At 37.7% G+C, this 18373-nt stretch overlaps 3 protein-coding genes across 3 annotated transcripts; 1 reads left to right on the top strand and 2 right to left on the bottom strand.

Annotated features, from left to right (window-relative positions):
• Positions 1-308: 308 nt before the first annotated feature.
• LOC106118101 (cytosolic carboxypeptidase 6) lies at positions 309-4633 on the bottom strand (the record flags this gene model as incomplete). The annotated part of the gene is made up of 9 exons (XM_013312657.1): positions 4627-4633; positions 2267-2514; positions 2055-2149; positions 1553-1769; positions 1208-1376; positions 1014-1081; positions 699-857; positions 539-630; positions 309-423 (listed from the first exon to the last, which is right to left on the bottom strand). Coding segments are annotated over exons 1-9 (1170 nt in total), but the record flags the coding sequence as incomplete, so codon positions are not given.
• A 996-nt stretch (positions 4634-5629) lies between these two features.
• On the bottom strand, positions 5630-11337 carry smog (G-protein coupled receptor 158 smog). Its single transcript, XM_013312656.1, has 10 exons — positions 11164-11337; positions 9995-10525; positions 9705-9920; positions 9473-9535; positions 8845-9012; positions 8540-8749; positions 8144-8347; positions 7768-7965; positions 7122-7142; positions 5630-6574 (listed from the first exon to the last, which is right to left on the bottom strand). The coding sequence occupies exons 1-10, from the start codon at positions 11335-11337 to the stop codon at positions 6422-6424; spliced, it is 1938 nt and encodes a 645-aa protein (XP_013168110.1). The 3' UTR covers positions 5630-6421.
• Positions 11338-11637: 300 nt separating this feature from the next.
• On the top strand, positions 11638-16855 carry LOC106118364 (lactase-phlorizin hydrolase-like). Its single transcript, XM_013313020.1, has 11 exons — positions 11638-11749; positions 11987-12123; positions 12201-12865; positions 13049-13357; positions 13477-13715; positions 13875-14029; positions 14595-14759; positions 14857-15521; positions 15736-16044; positions 16210-16448; positions 16696-16855. The coding sequence occupies exons 1-11, from the start codon at positions 11721-11723 to the stop codon at positions 16853-16855; spliced, it is 3072 nt and encodes a 1023-aa protein (XP_013168474.1). The 5' UTR covers positions 11638-11720.
• Positions 16856-18373: the final 1518 nt, after the last annotated feature.

Raw genomic sequence — 18373 nt, 5'->3', positions numbered from 1 at the left:
GCGGTACTATGCCTATATGGCGGTAGTAGTCGCACAGAGCTTTCACAACGCCTCTCCCTATCCTTGCATCTTTTTTACATTTAAAGAACTTATATTACTGATAGTTCTTATACACGAGTGTACTAAAAGACGAAAGAACTTGACTAGATGTAAGAAGCTTAAGAATATTCCTAATTCTTTTAATAAAAAAACAACTATAAAAGGATACAAGCATCTTCAGTATAGTGTATATAGGGCCCTGTGGGACTGAGCCGCCTGCCGGCCAGCGAGGCGGCGAGCGTGTAGGCATCGACGCCGGACGACGTCAGCGCGCGACGTGCACTCCCCGCCAGCGCTGGCTCCGCGTTGTACAAACATTGCTCCGCCTGCCATGCCTCCAGCCGCAGCGACAGGAACTTCGGCAGCACCGCGTGACGCTCGAACCTTTACCATCGTCACAGATTAACGAAAATAAAGGTGGACTTCCTCTTTGTCTCTTGTATTTCATTGATTAAGTACTCAAAAGGTAGTAGAAAAAAAATTAATAATAGGATAGCACCTGTACACGTCGTCATAAGAGTTGCCGCGTACGAAGATACCTTCATGACTAATGTCCGCGTGGATGTCGATTATGAAGTCCAACTGGAGCTTCTGTAGAGACAATTTAATAGAGCAATATAAAACAAAACAAGACAATATTTTCACTTCCACAAGCTTACTTTTTCACTGGTAATTTTCCGTATATGTTCTTTGACTGCGACGAGTTGTGGGTGCGCGAAGGTGGTAGCGCGGTGCCAGCTCCGGTTGGGGTCAGAGCCAAGGAGATCGGCGCGCTGGCTACCCAGGAACACGCCGTCAGGGTTCAACATGGGCACCACCTGCGTTCACACAAACAAAAACAGCTTTAAACTAAGCAAGATGAACCACCGAAGTTGATAATTTGTTTAACACTTTTTTTTATCAAAAATTCATCAATCATGACAAAGTATAGAAGAAGTTAAGAAGAACGTTCAAGGTAAAATAAAAGTCTTTACCTGAATTACTATATGATCCCTTATAGCAGACGCGTTCTCTGCAGAACTAATGATATAATCCAACAAACCTATAAAAAATGGTAAACGATGATTGGTAACATATTGAATATCCTAAAAAATATATTTGCAAATAACTATTAGGTACATGCAAACTACTTTAGATTTGAAACTCGTTTGAGCAATTGACTAACTACCTTGGCAGATGTATGACGCCGGCGGTTCCCCGCCGTGCGCTCGGGCAATCACAAGCACCACTCGCTTCTTCATGTCACTACTCTTTGTTTTTATCAAGTTTTCCTCCTTACTTTCCGATTCCTTTACATTTAAATCTCCAATAGTAATTAGATCAATTTGACGTTTTTGCTAAAAGACAACATATACAATACATAACAAGCAAATATACAAGTTCAAAAGAAAGGGGTTTCATCCTTTGGCTAGGTTTTTTTCATCACAAGAACATCACATCTATTTTAAAGGTTAAATAAAGTTAATTCCTTCAGAATTTCTAATTAATATTTCTTCAAGTTTATTTGCGTTACCGTTGATTGTGCGATTGTTTCTCTTGTAGCGAAGCTCTCCGCTTTTTTCTGCCACGTAGCTAAATATTTCTGGAGCCGCGAATAGGAGTACGGTGCCGCAGCAGCAAATTGATATACATCTTCTTCGCGATCGAATCCAAACGCCAGGCTGAGGATCTTGCGTCCTCGATGTACTAGTGATTTGTGATAGAATATAAGACGTCTAGGTATTCGCTGCCTGGGAATAACAACTAAATTAGACTCTCTTATTGCCGCACGAAGAGTAAATTGAGGGGTTTAGTTAAATAGTCGCTTCAGTAGATTTAAGATAAATACTATAATACGATTAGACGGTTAGAAAAGATAAATTTAAGGAGGTTAACATAAGGAATTTTTAGCGAAAGTGAGCTGAAGCGGTCGGGGTCGTACAAATCTGACTTATAATCTCCACATTCATCCAATACTAAAGAAAGGTGGTATAAAGAACACAAGAAACCGACGAGAAAAGAAGGTCCTAACTCACCATTTCTGCCGCGAAGTTGATCTAACCAGTGGTGTCATGTCTTTATCGTATAACGTAAATTCTTTGCCAAAATTAACAATATTAAAGATGACTCTCTGAAAATGATTATACACATATTATTGCTATACTGGCATAGGTCTTAAATTTATTTATATTGAGCTCGTAAGCTCATTGTCTATCATTTAGTTGTCGCGATTAATGAAATCAAATACCTGGTCCTGTTTAACATTTTCCACAGTAAAGTTGAACCAGAACCTGGCTCTAGGTCTGCAGGTGTCCGGTCTGATGTAGAGATCGTACTCTAGTTCTGTGATATGATCCGCTCTGCCCAGGTTACCGCACTCGAACGCTGCATCGAAGCACAGGTGACCGCGCTTCGCCTTACCGCTGTGTCCCGGCGGGCGGACTATCAAGCGGTTCAGATTCCCAAGACCGCCTTCTCCATCGCTTTCCTCGCTATCTATTTACAAAACAAAGGAAATAGATGATGATTTCTACCTAGAAACCTACTTATCACCTAATAAGATTCGAATTAAATGATTTTAAAATATATACAGGTAGTTTTAAAACGGTGATTCTAAAAGTGTCGAACGATGCCAGGAAAAAAGGAATGTAGTACCGGCACCAGTAAAATACTTAAAAGGGGCAATAAGGAAAAAGTTATATCTCTATTTTCAATTAACACTTGAGTATTTGAGTTGTGTGATTAGATTTATTGAGATATACAATGATTGAAAAATTAAAGTACAGTCTTGATTTCTTTTGTATATGGTTGTATGATCCAGGTCGTCAACCAAGGCTTCCATATTTCCGACTGATGTTGAAGGCGTGAGACTTAAGTTTAAAAATCAGTGTATGCAATATCGAGTAGATTGGACGATAAGCGATAAGTGCAGTAGCGTTACCTCAGGGAAATCGTTTACACAACACGCCATCCGTTCATTTTATATTGAGTCAATTGAAAGCTAAAACAATTCGCTTATACACAAACCATGTTTATATTTGAATTTTGAACAAACGGCATTGGAATCAGTAGCCATGTACTTATAGAATCTATTTTTAAACCTAAAATGTGAATTTAATTATTTTTTATCAGCAGTGTTTAGGTAAATATTTTGTAAAGATATGTTTTCAAAAGTATTTTCAATAACAAGTGTATTTGAAAAAATGCATGCATTAAAATGATATGTCTAGTTAGGTTATGTTTTTACATTTTTATAAGTTTAATGTTAGGTAAATTATTTAGTACCTATCGCATCACGAACGATAAACCTTCAATTCAAAAAAGTATATATAAACGTATCATATATTATTATATATAAAAGATAAAAATAAAGACACTACCAATTCTTGCATGAATGTAAATTATTGAAAGTGTGACTTAAAAATCTATTTTCACGTCGATATCTGATTGAAACTAACTTCAATGATATTGAATGTTTGATGAATTGTTGGAATCATTTTCAATCAATTCGTCAAAGTCACTGAAAATTGTTATTTGTTTTCTTAGCTACCGAATAGTTGCTTATAATAAATGTTCTATGCAGTTTTGTTGTTTTTACTTATTATGTAGTAAATCGTAATATTAAACCTCTGAATTGCTCATCTAGAATAATAAACGATTACATATGTTCTTGTCTACAATTTCGCAAATGCACTAACCATTGGCTTCTAAGATAAAAATCTTTATAAAACATATAGTACTTGTCATTATCTTTGAAAAACAGTTATAAAACATAAATTAACCGGGGATTATGGCCTCTTCTCTTGATTAAAGCGACCTAGTTATAAATATCAGGCGTTGAATATGTTAAAGTTATTGGTTGAGGCAAGTTGCGTGCAGTTCAAACGCATATCCGCCCGTTGCAATATCCGCGTGCGTAACTTGTGTCCGTTAACTATCACGATACCGGAAGTAGATAATGTATAACGTGCATATATGTATAAAACTATGTATAGATAAACCTTACCTTCAATATTTATTATTTAGTTTCGTTAGTATACATATGTATACAATATAAAATTAGTAATTGACTTAATTCGGTTTAATCTTACTAATATTATAAATGCGAATGTTTGGATGGTTGGATGAATTTTTGTTTGAAGGTATCTCCAGAACGGCTGAATGGATCTCGGTGAAATTTGGCGTTCTTATAGAACATTGCCTGGAAGAACACATAGACTTCTAATTATGTTTTTTTAATACCGCGCGGACGGAGTCGCGGGCGACAGCTAGTTACTTTTATAGAAAAAGCTTGTGCAAATCTGTTAAGTTATTGATACCAAAAAAGTCGTTTCTTTTCCGTGGCTTATTGTCATTTCCATCTAATTATCGCTTTATACTAATACTATCTGTCGCCCCCGACTTCGTATGCGTTTGATTAAAAAAAACTTAATAAGGCCTACGTATTCTTCCAGACTATGATCTACATCTATACCAAATGTCAATAAGATCCGTTCAGCCGTTTCAGAGATACCTTCAAACAAACATCCATCCATCCATCTATCTATCTAAACTTTCGCATTTATGATATTAGTAAGATTATAAAAGTTATGAATAAAATCAACTCACCTGACATATTCGAAATCCGAAACAAACAAATACAATTTGTGTGTTTTGTTTAACACTTTCACTTAGATCGGAAACCACGTGCTAACTTTGACAAATAACAATCCTAATTTAAAAATATTGACGTTATTGTCCTTTGTGTAATGCGGATGGAACTTGCACCGTTGCCACGTTACGTCTCTATGCGACATTTTACTTTATTATAATAATAATAAAATAATATCTTTATTTTTGTTACAAGGCGTAACTGACAGCAGTTGCTTAGCAACCAAATATGATGCGTCTTTGTTGCTAGAAACTAAAAGCGGTAAACGAAATATGAATGCTATCATTATGCCTAGAGTCTAACGTTTTCACAATGTATACAATTTTTGGTATATTTGTGTGTGTGTGAATAAAAATTCTATTTCTTCTATTAATAATGTATGGATTGAAATATATTTTTTAATTACATTTTACAAATTATGACAACGAAAATATCTTCGTGAGCCTTCCTAAAGAACTGCTTGTTGGTTTAAAAAATATTGGGCGATATACCGTGGGTTTCTGGGACCAAAATATCTGTATAAAACATATCTTTATCCTGTGATTATTGTTTTAAACGTCTCAGAAACCCACGGATAGAACCTAAAAAGTAATGAACGGATATAAATAAAACTACACAGTTATACAACATTCCTTTTTATTTCTTATTACGTTTTAATATTTACAAACAGCAATAAAATCCACGGATAAATAGATATAAGGAACACAAAAAAATCAAGAATTAACATTTATTCCAATAACGATGAAGAATCTTAGTTCTGTATTTTAAACAAATAAAATACAATTAAAACTAATTAGGAAAGGCCAAAACCAATATTCGATCGTTGATGATTAAAATTGTTTTTACTTTTTTTTTACGGATCTTTTTTATCGATTGCCATTACGATCTATTTATTAGACATTTTTTAATTTTTAAATAAACGAATTCAATATTTTATAGGCAACATAACGTCTTCTTTGTTTTTACATAAAGATATAGCGATAAAGATATAAGAAATGTACAATAATACACATACATAGAGTATTTAAACATTTAAAGATTCAGAATTATATACACATATATTTCATAGTAGAAGAAAAACTATTAAAAATGCCCACATATGTTGACCAGACATCGAACAGTTATGAATGATTGTAGCTTTTACGCTTCTATTTCTATTTACCACATTTCAAGCTAATATGTAGGATATGGTTTGTTTTTACTCAGAATACTATAGGATACACATTAGGATAACAATTACATACATAGATTTGAAACTTACATTAGAATTTAAGGAACAGCGAGGCCAGCGCATATTCCCTTGAACATTTAAAAAAAACTATCTAAAATGTATAATCATAGGTCAAAGATTAAACTTCCGAAAAAGACTAGAAAAAAATTTTGTAATTAAAAAACAAAAATAGTGACGGACAATGGACAGAGATGGATTTTAGGGAAGGAAAGATATTTGGAAATATAAAAAAAATTATAAAAAAATAACTATGTGTTTTAAATGCAATTGGTAAAATAATTTGGACTAGTACGTATTCGTAACTAAATAAATTAGAGATTCATTTGACACGTCATAATTAGATATGGTATATTGTGTGATTTAAAGGGACAACTACTAAATTGATATAAATTATTCAACAACAGTCAATACGTATTCATTTCCGTACAAAATTTCTCGCGATTACAACAAATTCATATTGCCGTTCACTTAAATTTAACAACAATGATAAAAAATCTTTTATCTTATGGCGGATCATATGACTATGCTTGATCTGCGTCGGTGTAATGCGATGGACCTTCTCCAGAGCAAACGGAATCTTCTGGAGTTCTAGAAGCATCGCCCGCCTCGCTCGCCTCCGCCATACTAGCGCTCGCGCCCGGTTTATTCTTGCATCCACGTCGCGCTTGCAGAGCCTATGGATAAGGCAATTTAAATGATTTTAAGATATTATTTATTAACTAAATAAAAAGGCCACACTCACTTATAGTTTAACCGGGTTTCAACTCCATCCTATACATGAGTGTAGCCGTTTTTAATTGCTTTTTGATATACCGAATGTTTATTATTTTAAAAAGAAATATCGCCATGACGTTAAGGCATTTTTTTAAATTGTATCATGAAAAAAGTGGTCATAGTTAAGAAATTGCGTTTTTCTTTGAATGTTTTAACTACGTCATATTTTACAGACTTAACAAGGATGAAAGCAAGTGTATTAAAACAAATAGCTGACGATACATTGTATAAAACATAAGAGCAGAAACATAAAATGTCATATTCAGTATAAATGATTTAAAAAGTTTGTTCCGGTCCGTATTTTTTTCACAACAAAGTAACAAGGAAAGCATACAAAGGCAGGGGTAGATAGGGCAGTGCTGAGCAAGTCGGTGCTTCGCCGGGAGGGTATGTTGGGGCATGCGGGGCCACATTTCTTCACATGCGGTACATTTATACCTTCCTTACCTTTTCGCGGCTGCCTTTTTTCTAAAGTCGGAGAAGGATGGAATATGAAACATTTGATTAATGGAAATGAAAATTAACACCGATATAAAGGGGTCGAGTATATATTGATTAATTTACTTTCATCCCGAACAGATAAAGATAATGGAAATGGTCTATTCCTAAATTATTTTACGAAGGGTTAAATGCACTAGTTAACGTTATACAATTAATAAGACGTTGTATTTTTGGATCAGGAGACGAAATAGATTGGATAGCTACAAAATGGGACAACAATTTTTTGGTACATCACAGATACGTTTACAAAAAGAATGACATTAGATTATGCATTAAGATATTTTGATATATTTATTTTGCGTTTATGCTGGTTTTACCACATATAGAGCTTTTTATGTATTATATAATAGTAATTGTTAAGTAACATAATATTCCCTTATTTAAGTATGTACTTATCTACCTTATAAGCGTGTTTAATTTACACATTTGCTTTTGCTTCATCAGTGATAAATGTGTATCGTAATGATATATACAATAAGTGAGGCTACTTATACATAACACTCTTCTGTTCCTCATTTTACATACGTAGCAAAATTGTCGCAATATCAGAGTCGTTTAATTTTCCCTTTCCTGTTAGTATCCTCATACATACCTGCAGCGAAAAGCGCCTGTGCGGTGGTTTCCTGCCGCCGCGGCGCCGACTGATGTGCGGGTTGTCGCAGCGCAGCGTCTTGTTGCGCAGGATCTCCAGCTGCACGTACAGCCGCTTCAGTTCCGCGCGCACCTCCTCCGACGTCGGCTCCTCCTCGCCCTCAGCGCCGAAACCCTCCGCCGGTCCGCGCCGCGACACCTGCAACACAGTATGTTCACGAACGTGCATTTTTTGAAAAATTCGTCAACAGAAAATTCACTGTTGTTCAATACAACTACTAATACGAGTTTAGAAAAATGAAATTAGGCGTACTACTACTTTGGAATCGAACCATACTTTTGTTGCCTTAATAAACGATTTATTATTTATTACTTGCCTCTTGCGCCAATGACCTAGTGCGGTAGCCGTGCCAGAGCCGGGGCGCGAGGACACAGGCGAGCGCAGTGCCGGCGGAGAGATGCGCGCGCACTGTGGCGGCCAGCGCAGATGTCTCCGGTGCGTGGCCCACCATTGCCACCAGCCGCCACGTCGCGCCGCATGCGATCTCCACCCACAGCGCCACCGCCAGCCAAGTGCGCTCCTGTAAATAGATAGGACCAAGTCAAGATTTTTACTAAGTTAGTCTGGATCAACCTTACTATTTTAACTTTTTCAATTTGCTTGTATGTGAACAGAGCTTTCATTATAGTTTCCTGTTGATAAGTTAGACGTAGACAAAGAAGTAAAAATGAAAATGCACTCTTTACGGTTACTAAGTAGATCATATGTTTACCTGGAAGGGAACATTAGCGTTCCTCGCAGCGTGTGCGGTGCGCATGCCGGCGATAAGAAGAAGCAGCTCCGCGGCACCGGTGACGTGATGCCAGGCGGCGCGCACGCAGCCCACCGCGTCCAGCTCGTCCCCAGCGCACGCCGTCGTCGCCGTGAACGCGGCCAGGTAACACGCGCACCCCGCCAACATCGCACCCACCACGCGTAGCACCTTGCAAAATTTGCCAATATTATAAATTTGCAGCAACAAACTAAGTACCTACTACTTAGTTTATTTATTTTATTAGATTACAATAAAAATGGTACCTCGCCATCTTTTGGAGTCCAACGATGCGCCTTCCTGGTACGAAATTCTGCGAGCAGCACCCACAGACGTAGCACTACAGACCCGTAGCACGCTACGAAGCCGAGCTCGCGTAACCACGCGCCTACGATGCAACGCAATCTCGCTTGCGCTATGAACTGCGATGCCGCCTGACAAAAATATTTTTTACAAATTGAGTAAAATTTGTTAATAAAACTCTTAATAATAAGAAGCTACAGCAATGTCCATGATATACTCGGTTACGTAATTATAACAAACTCGCACTTGTGACGCACGAAAAACAAACATAACAACAACAACTACTAGCACTCGAGATAATAATGAAGTGGTAGGAATTTGGTAGATTTCCGCCAAAGATGTCAAGCTATATCTATGTACTTATGTATATTTTGACAATTCTTGCTAAGATATCTGCTCCCTTTGAACGGCCCCCTGAAGTGCTTGCTATTCCTTTTATCATAAACGAGTACTAACTCTATATATTCTGAGCGTTTCAAGTTTCAACTAAATTTATGTTTATTTAATTATTATATGCAATGTATTCTCGGTAGACCAAGGAACATATTGCTTGCATGTAACTATTCTAACAAATATGATCTTTGTACTTACAGAAGCGTACATCAGCATGGCCCCGAAGATAACCACCTCCAGTACTGTCCACATCGCAACCGCCTGCAAAATTAATTAGTTAATGTTTAAAACATATGAGTATATTAAATAAGAGCGACGTGTGTTTAGCATAGTAATAGAGGACAGAGATATCGTATGTATCAGCATTAGTAGGACAACTAAGAATTAGTAACACCAAGATGTAGGTTATACAGTATGTTCGACTACTTACTTTACATTTTCGCTTTTTAAAAATTATTATTCCTATAACGAAGCAAAGCAGTATGCCGGCGAAATTGGCGGGCATCAAGGCCTCGCGGTGTGCTTGTGACTCGCATTCCGCGGGCGCCAGCGCGCACGACACGCAGCTGAGCCTCGCGCCCAACGCTGCGCCGCGCACTCGCCAGCGACCCGCGCGCCAATAACCCGCGCGGCATTCGCACTCATACTAATTTAACAAAAAAATAGTACAATGTACTTTCAAGACAAAAATTAATTAATTTGTGTGTTTAATTATTTAACCTCTAAACGTCGCTCCGACGAACCAAAAACTGGCACGGCTCGGCACTCCGTGGTGGCAGGATCGCAGGGCGGCGGCCCGCCGAGCCACTCGTACATGGTCTCTTCGCATGGCACGGCGTCCAGGCGGCGAAAGATCGCGGCCGCCGCCCGCGCCCCGCCCACGCCTCGCGCTGCCGCCGCGCCACTCCACCAGCTGCCACCGTCCTCCTCGCATGAGAACCACGCGTTGGACCAGATCACGGCGCTCGCGTTCCATGCCGAGGCGAGGCTTCTCCAGAAGAGTTGCAACGCGATGGAATTGTTCTGCTGGAAGATGAAGAGGCGTGGCGGCGGCGGGTCTGCGCGGTAGAGCACACCAAGGTGCAGCTGCGGCGCACCAAGCGCGACGGCGGCGGGCGGTGGTAGCAGCGGAGCTCGTGCAGCCGCGCGGGCCAACGCCGCTGCGCGCGCCTCGTCCGCCGCGCCCGCCTCCACCAGCTCGGCCAGCGCACGAGCCGTCTGCGCAACAGCCGCCTCGTGCTCGCGCACATGCTGACACCATCAATAAAACATCAAAATTCTGCCGTCTTCATTTAATACCCTATTCAAGTGGCTTTTGGTTTCGGACGCAAGAACTTTCGCCAACTTAGATATAATACAATTTAGTACTAAAATACTAAGTGATAACAATTATTATGGAATTTTTTCGTTGTTAGGATGTTGGTGGCAGAGCAAAGGATTACAGTTCCCTAACGAATATTAATTCCATAATTAACTTTCCACTTGATGTAGTTGAACAACCTGGTTTTTCCAATAAATATAAAAGCTTTTAAACTCCCTGGACGTAGAAAAAAATTACTTATTCTAAGGGTCTATGAAACAAACGATTGACGTCCTCTGTTCGGAAGGGGACGCGAGCGAGGGCCGGGCCAGGCTTAAAACTAATTTTCTTCGATTCGGCAAGACGCACGTGCCTTAATTCAACCTTTGCGAAACAGAAACTCTTGTCGACATGCCACTTGAATACATAATATTTTACAAATTTTATACGGTCTCTAAATTAAATTACTTAAGAGCTTAGAACTTATTTTGTCATTAAATATCATTTGATATTTTTTTCTATTTTATGAGTATCTTTAATATGTATGTATAAATACATCTGGGCACTGTATATGTAGCATAGTGCGTACCGGGGGCATGGGCGGCGGGTTGCGCAGCAGCAAGGTGTCGCAGGTGCGCAAGGGCGGAGGCTGCGTGCCGGGCGGCGCGGAAGACGCGGCTGTCGCAGAGGCCGTGAGTGGCGCGGCTGGCGCGGCGGCGCAGGCGCACCACGCCAGCGCCAACGCCGCGCACCGCGCCGCCATCGCTCAGCGCGCGACCCTCCGCCGCTATCCAACAACACATGCATTTACTTCTTAAATACAGTATTAATAGTAAACTAGAAAACATAAATTAATGAATATGTATGTGATGTGTTTACCAATATAATTATCAGCATTGTTGTAAGTTATATAATACGTTGGTGAGATATTATTGCATCTTTATGTAACAAGATAAATTTGAAAAACATCTAGAGATAAAACGGTGATCGATTTAAAAGTTATTTGTAAACTTGTACACAGATATCAATAGCGATATACGAATCTTGAGACTATCTTAGAAAGATAGCCATATCTAGATAGACTGTATATAAACTTGAAACTTTTATGTACTCGTGTCGTTCCATAGAGCTGGAAGATATGTAAAAATGGAAATTTTATACAATATCTTTTTAATGTGAGTAGTTTTTTCAATTATTTCCTAATTTAAACACATTCATTCATGTAACATATTCCTTCAACAGTAGTAAAATAGGGTAGAACAAATACAGAACATAATCTCGACTATGCATGAGATATTTTTACCCTTTTTTAATTCTGCACAGACGGAGTTGCGGGCAAAAGCTAGTAGCAATATAAAAATATTTTCGAGATGATATTGTTTTACATGACTTCCTCTTAATTTTTTTTTTAGTTTTACTATCCTATGCTTCTCAACGTACGAGTGCAAAAGCCATGGCTCGAGACACGATGTAAGGAAATTTCCTGACGGATTTCTTTTTGGAACTGCGACGGCTTCGTACCAAGTAGAAGGAGCGTGGGACGAAGATGGTAAACACATTTTAATATGTATTCTTTAGAATTGATTGTAGTTCATTTCATTGTATTGTAAACTTTGTTTGATTTAGGCAAGGCAGAAAATATCTGGGATCATCTAACTCACAATAACCCTTGCATCATCAAGGATTGTTCCAACGGTGATATTGCCGATGACTCCTATCATCTTTATGAACGAGACGTCGAAATGATGCGAGAATTAGGTCTAGATTTCTATAGATTCTCTCTATCCTGGCCTAGAATTTTACCTACGAGTTTCCCGGACAAGATAAACGAGGCGGGTGTGCAATACTATAATAATCTGATCGATGAAATGCTGAAGTATAACATCCAACCGATGATAACTCTTTATCATTGGGATCTGCCCCAGAAACTGCAAGAAATGGGTGGTTGGGCCAACCCACATATCGTCGACTGGTTCGGTGACTACGCAAGAACAGTGTTCGAACTTTTCGGTGATAGAGTTAAATATTGGATTACCATAAATGAGCCGTATCAAGTATGTAACCAGGGATATGGTGATGTTGTGAAAGCGCCGGTTCTAAACAGTAAAGGTGTAGCTGAGTACATGTGCGCTAAGAATTTGCTCCTCGCCCACGCTAGAGCATATCATATCTATGACCAAGAGTTCAGACCTAGTCAAGAGGGTGTCATTTTCATCTCATACAGCGCGCAATGGTACGAACCGGAAACTGATAATGATATTGAAGCTGCTAACGACAACAATGACTTCCAGGTAAATAAATAAAATGTGTTGTTACATGTTTTTTTACCTGGTTTATACTAAACTAGATTCGAAGGTTTTTGGTTATTTAATAACCAAATTGAATGTTATTTAAATTAAATTAGATTTTTTAAATCCATATAAAATGGTAACTATTACTACTACATTTTTGTTAATTTGATTTCATTTCTCTAGTGGGGACAGTATACACACCCTGTCTTCTCCGAGACAGGGGACTTCCCTCCATCTATGAGAAGAAAGATAGCTGCCAAGAGCGAAGAACAGGGCTATCCTAGATCCAGATTACCGGAGTTCACTCCTGAGGAAATTGATTATGTACGCGGCAGCTCCGATTACTTCGGTCTCAATCATTACTCTACATTCATAGTTTACAGGAATGAATCTGTTTACGGTCACCATGATGCTCCGTCATTTGCTGATGACTTAGAAGTATTAACATACCAAAAGGCCGAATGGAAGATTGGTCAATCTGAATTTACAAAGGTACTATGTGTTTTAGGATTTTTAATCTTGTAAATTATTAGTGCTGTAGAAATACTAATTAGGATTATTAATACGACTTCGGATAATTTAATAGACACTGTTAATCTCAATGTTCACAGTGCGTACCATGGGGCTTCCAGAAGCTATTGACAAGAATAAAAGAGGAGTACAACAATCCCCCTATTTACATAACTGAGAATGGTTTTGCTACATACGGCGGCCTGGAGGACGATGATCGTGTGACTTACTATAAAGAATACATTAACGCGATGCTTAATGCTATTGAAGAAGGATCTGATATCAGAGCGTACACCGCGTGGAGTCTCATGGACAACTTCGAATGGATGCAGGGTTATACGTAAGTGCAATTTTTAAAATTATGATGATCGTGTTTTAATTCACATATATTTACTAATAGGCCAAATATGACATTCAGAAACGTAAGAAGTTCTTTATATGTTATTAAACGGGGACACTATGTTACCGTATTACGCACATATTTTTTTTTCTTTTCTAGTGAGCGCTTCGGTCTGTACGAGGTGGACTACGAAAGTCCGGAGCGCACGCGTACGCCGCGTAAGTCCGCCTTCATGTACAAGCAGATTCTGCGCACACGCGAGCTCGACATGCACTACGAGCCCGATACTGACGTCATGACCATCGACGAGGGACATTAATTTTAAGCATAAAATAAATTACTTTTAAAAACTACTGTTTCTTTTTTTTAAATAAAAAAACAATGTGTTTCTCTTAAAAACATTATCGTGTATAATAAGCACGAATCTTCAACGCAAAGTGTATATAAAGAAGTATAATAGTTTACCTAAAAAGTCACTGTATTAAACATTTTCTTTAAAAATTTTAATGATATAGTTTTTTTTTTACTTTTTGTAACGGAATATTCTCCTAGAAAATTACACAGAACATTCCTTATTGGTATCAGTTATGATGCTATATTTAATCACTTTTAGTTATCCAAGGTTTTTGTTAAAAAAATCGTATAATTTTATCACTTGATTTTCGGTTCAATATTCGCGAAACAGTATCTGTTATCTATAGATATATATTTCCGTCTTATTACATCTCAACAGCATATATATACTGTACTTATCTATAGCCCGGTATACTTATGTATCAGATTTAACACTTGTGTTAGCTGCTACGATGATATCAAACGTTAGATTATTGTTAGTTTACTTTATTTTTATTTATTATTTTAATTTTACTTATAACTGACATTTTCTATTACATTTTGTTCGTAGTGTGTTTATTTCGCTGCTGGCTTTATCAAGTGCAAGTAACATCAATGTTAGCCGACATGATGTGAGAAAATTCCCAGATTCGTTTGTTTTTGGCGCAGCCACAGCTTCATACCAAATCGAAGGTGGTTGGGATGAAGATGGTATGATTATGTTTATTTTTACTCTTCTTATTAATAAAAAGCCCATGGTGCATAATTGTATTGATCTGTACATTGTAAGATTTTTTATTATTTATAGGCAAGGCTGAAAATATTTGGGATCGTTTAACACATACTGATCCGTGCTCCATAGCGGATTGTTCTAACGGAGACGTTGCTGATGACTCCTACCATTTATATAAACGCGACGTCGAGATGATGCGCGAACTGGGACTCGATTTCTACAGATTCTCTTTATCGTGGTCACGAATCCTACCGACCAGCTTCCCGGATAAAATAAACGAGGCTGGGATACAGTACTACAACAATTTGATTGATGAAATGCTTAAATATAACATCGAACCGATGATTACATTGTACCACTGGGATTTACCACAGAAATTGCAAGAAATGGGCGGCTGGACCAACCCATACATTGTCGACTGGTTTGCTGATTACGCTCGTGTTGCATTTGAAAGTTTTGGCGATAGAGTCAAATACTGGATAACTATGAACGAACCTCGAGAAGTTTGCTACCAGGGCTACGGGACCGTAACGAAAGCACCACGTCTTAACATTCAAGGCATGGCTGAATACATGTGCGCTAAAAACTTGTTAATGGCTCATGCCAAGGCTTACCACATCTATAATGAGGAGTACCGACCATCGCAAAATGGAGTTATTGGGATAACATTAAGTGCTCAATGGTACTATCCGGAAACGGACGCTGATGTCGAAGCGGCTGCAGAAGTTATCGAGTTCGAGGTAATTGACTTTAACTTTACAACTTTGAACTTTATATTTTTGTTGCTTATTTGTAATGGTACGAGGTTTATTCGTTGCTAATATTTTTATTTGTTCAAACTACACTTTAGTTGCTTTTTACCAAGCAACGTCACAAATCTTGTCAACCTACGAATGAAATGATGTGTCTTATAACGTTTTAAAAAAAAAGATGAAAATAATATTACTTTTACAGTGGGGACAATACGCGCATCCTATTTTTTCGGAAGCTGGCGACTTCCCACCAGTTATGAGGGAGAGGATTGGAGCTAAAAGTACAGAGCAAGGCTTTCCAAGGTCGAGATTGCCGGAGTTCACGCCTGAAGAAATTGATTACGTCCGAGGAAGTTCCGACTTCTTTGGTTTGAACCACTACAGCACGTACATTGTTTACAGGAACGAATCTCTAAACAATTATCATAATGTTCCCTCTTACTATGACGATATGAACGCTGCTCCTTATCAGTCCAGTGAGTGGGAGCACGGCGCATCAAGTTTTCTTAAGGTTAGTTTGTATATTGAGTTCTTATTGTGTTTTAAAAAGTGTTCCTAGTACCCCAGTAGCAATTGTATAGAAGGGGCCTTTCAATATTGCATTCAAAATAATTTCATAATATCACATCGAGCCCTTAGAGGATTCTCTAAGATTAAGGCGTATGTTGTTTTTCAGGTGGTGCCTGATGGTTTCTACAGATTACTAACAGATATCAGAGAGAAATACAATAACCCACCGGTGTATATCACTGAGAATGGGTACTCAAGTTACGGCGGTTTGATCGATGACGATAGAATTGCGTATTATAGAAAGTATTTGAGTGCTATGCTGGATGCTATGGATGAAGGCTCTGACATCAAAGGCTACGCCGCCTGGAGTATTATGGACAACTTTGAGTGGATGCAAGGTTATACGTAAGTGTTATTATGAGTTTCATTTTGTTATTAAATACCGAAAAAAAGATGCCTTAAAGATTTTTCTAATAGAGATGGATATGACTATACTATACTTTCTATTGTTCCTTATCTCTCAGTTATTAACAAAAAGAACAAAATATTGCAAATATGTAAATTCAATACAAAATATGTAGTAAATTAAAAAGTAAATTTGTTTCTTTGTTTTACTAATATAGGTCAATAATGTTTTACTTTTTATTCCTAGTGAGCGCTTTGGTCTGTACGAGGTGGACTACGAGAGTCCGGAGCGCACGCGTACGCCGCGCAAGTCCGCCTTCGTGTACAAGCAGATTCTGCGCACGCGCGTGCTCGATATGCACTACGAGCCCGACACTGACGTCATGACCATCGACGAGGGACATTAGAAATTATACAACGAACATTAGACATTGTAAAATTTAAATTACGTTGTGGTGAATATTATAAATCGGGTATGAGTTGCTATGTGAAATATCCGATAAATAAAAGTCAAATCCTATTAAATAACTTTTTATTTAATAACATACGTATTATGTACCCTACCCTATCAAGATTTTATGGAACATATCATTTGGCTTAAGAATGCATAAGGCAGATATGCCAAGAGTTAAGAAAATCATGATAAAAAGAAAATTTAATTTCTAAACTAAGACTTTTGATGTCTACGAATTAGAAATTTGTGCTTTTAACAGTTCGTATTTTGTATTTCTCATATCAAATTATGCCTAATATTTTTGTGGTAATTTATTACTATTGTTCCTTAAATCTGTAATAAAGCTGAAATTGTATTATTCAGTTAAGTCTAATTAAATTTCTAAAATGTAATTTTAAAACAAACAAAAGCGGCGCTCTGCACTCCTCAAAACAAGCTTAATGAGCTCTTAGCGAAACAATTTGGCTTGGCGTTGTCGAAATGAATATTCAAAGATGAAAGGGTAAATAATACGTATAAATAACTACATGAGAAAATAAGACGTTGTTTTTTGCTAAGCGCGATCTTTTGCACTATTTATTGATCAGGATTTAAATTATTTAGATGCGTAAATTCTACGTCGTTTTACGTAGGTGATCAACGACACCAATGGACAGCCACAACAAGGAATTGACATGATTCTCTTGCCTCACCAAGGAGACTGATATCGCCCCGCAAGGCCATAGAATCAAGCCGATCAGTAAAGGCTCGGTCGTTGACGATTCCAGTAACTCTGTGTTGTATGCGGTCAAATGGAAGAAGCTGGTATTGGGGTGGATATGTAATTGCCTATAGAGCTAATACGATTAAGCCGCCGAGATTAACTATTTAAAATATTGTCAAGTAAATCGGGCGCAGGTTTTCAATCAATCAATTTTTGACATGCAGAAAAAAATATGACGACCCGTTTGAATCTTTACTTAGGTTAGGTTTCAAGGTCATGAACCCCCACGTTGAATGTAAACTTGTATTGTTTTTCAAACTTAGTGATAACGTTCGATAAGAGACCGTAACATATCTTCTCGAAAACAAGATAAAGCTCCAGCTACTCTCGAATTCACGCGTGCAAAAAAATAAAAATCTAATAATTATTTAAAAGATAAATACAACGTTTACAAAGATATGAATTAAAAATGTCGAGAACAGTAAACTAAGTTGAAATTTGCAATTCAATATCAAATTTCCATTCATTGGTAGTTAATAAGATAGATTTATCCATTTCTAAAACGTTTAATGCTAAATTATTTACTCTTTTATATTTCGTATATCCTTTATTAAAATAAATTATGTGTATATTTAGGGATAAATGTAATAAACATATACCTCCAGTTATGAATATGTTTTATTTTTCATTAAAGAGTAATAAAATGAAAAGACATGTTTTACTTTATACTAGCTGTTACCCGCGACCCCGTCTGCGTGGAATAAAAAA

The sequence above is a fragment of the Papilio xuthus genome, unplaced genomic scaffold, assembly GCF_000836235.2.
Source record: "Papilio xuthus unplaced genomic scaffold, Pxut_1.1 DF827597.1, whole genome shotgun sequence".
NCBI classification, from domain to species: Eukaryota; Metazoa; Arthropoda; class Insecta; order Lepidoptera; family Papilionidae; genus Papilio; species Papilio xuthus.
This window is presented reverse-complemented; position numbering and strand designations above follow the sequence as displayed.

Excerpts from the sequence above, each read along its gene's own strand:
- smog (XM_013312656.1), bottom strand. The coding sequence starts at position 11,337 with ATGGCGGCGCGGTGCGCGGCGTTGGCGCTGGCGTGGTGCGCCTGCGCC. Across the intron at positions 8,348-8,539 it reads ACGCTAATGTTCCCTTCCAG|GAGCGCACTTGGCTGGCGGT; the intron begins GTAAACATATGA and ends ATCTATTTACAG. Across the intron at positions 6,575-7,121 it reads AAAAAGGCAGCCGCGAAAAG|GCTCTGCAAGCGCGACGTGG; the intron begins GTAAGGAAGGTA and ends CCTTATCCATAG.
- LOC106118364 (XM_013313020.1), top strand. The coding sequence starts at position 11,721 with ATGGAAATTTTATACAATATCTTTTTAAT. Across the intron at positions 14,760-14,856 it reads AGGTGGTTGGGATGAAGATG|GCAAGGCTGAAAATATTTGG; the intron begins GTATGATTATGT and ends TATTATTTATAG. Across the intron at positions 15,522-15,735 it reads CAGAAGTTATCGAGTTCGAG|TGGGGACAATACGCGCATCC; the intron begins GTAATTGACTTT and ends TTACTTTTACAG.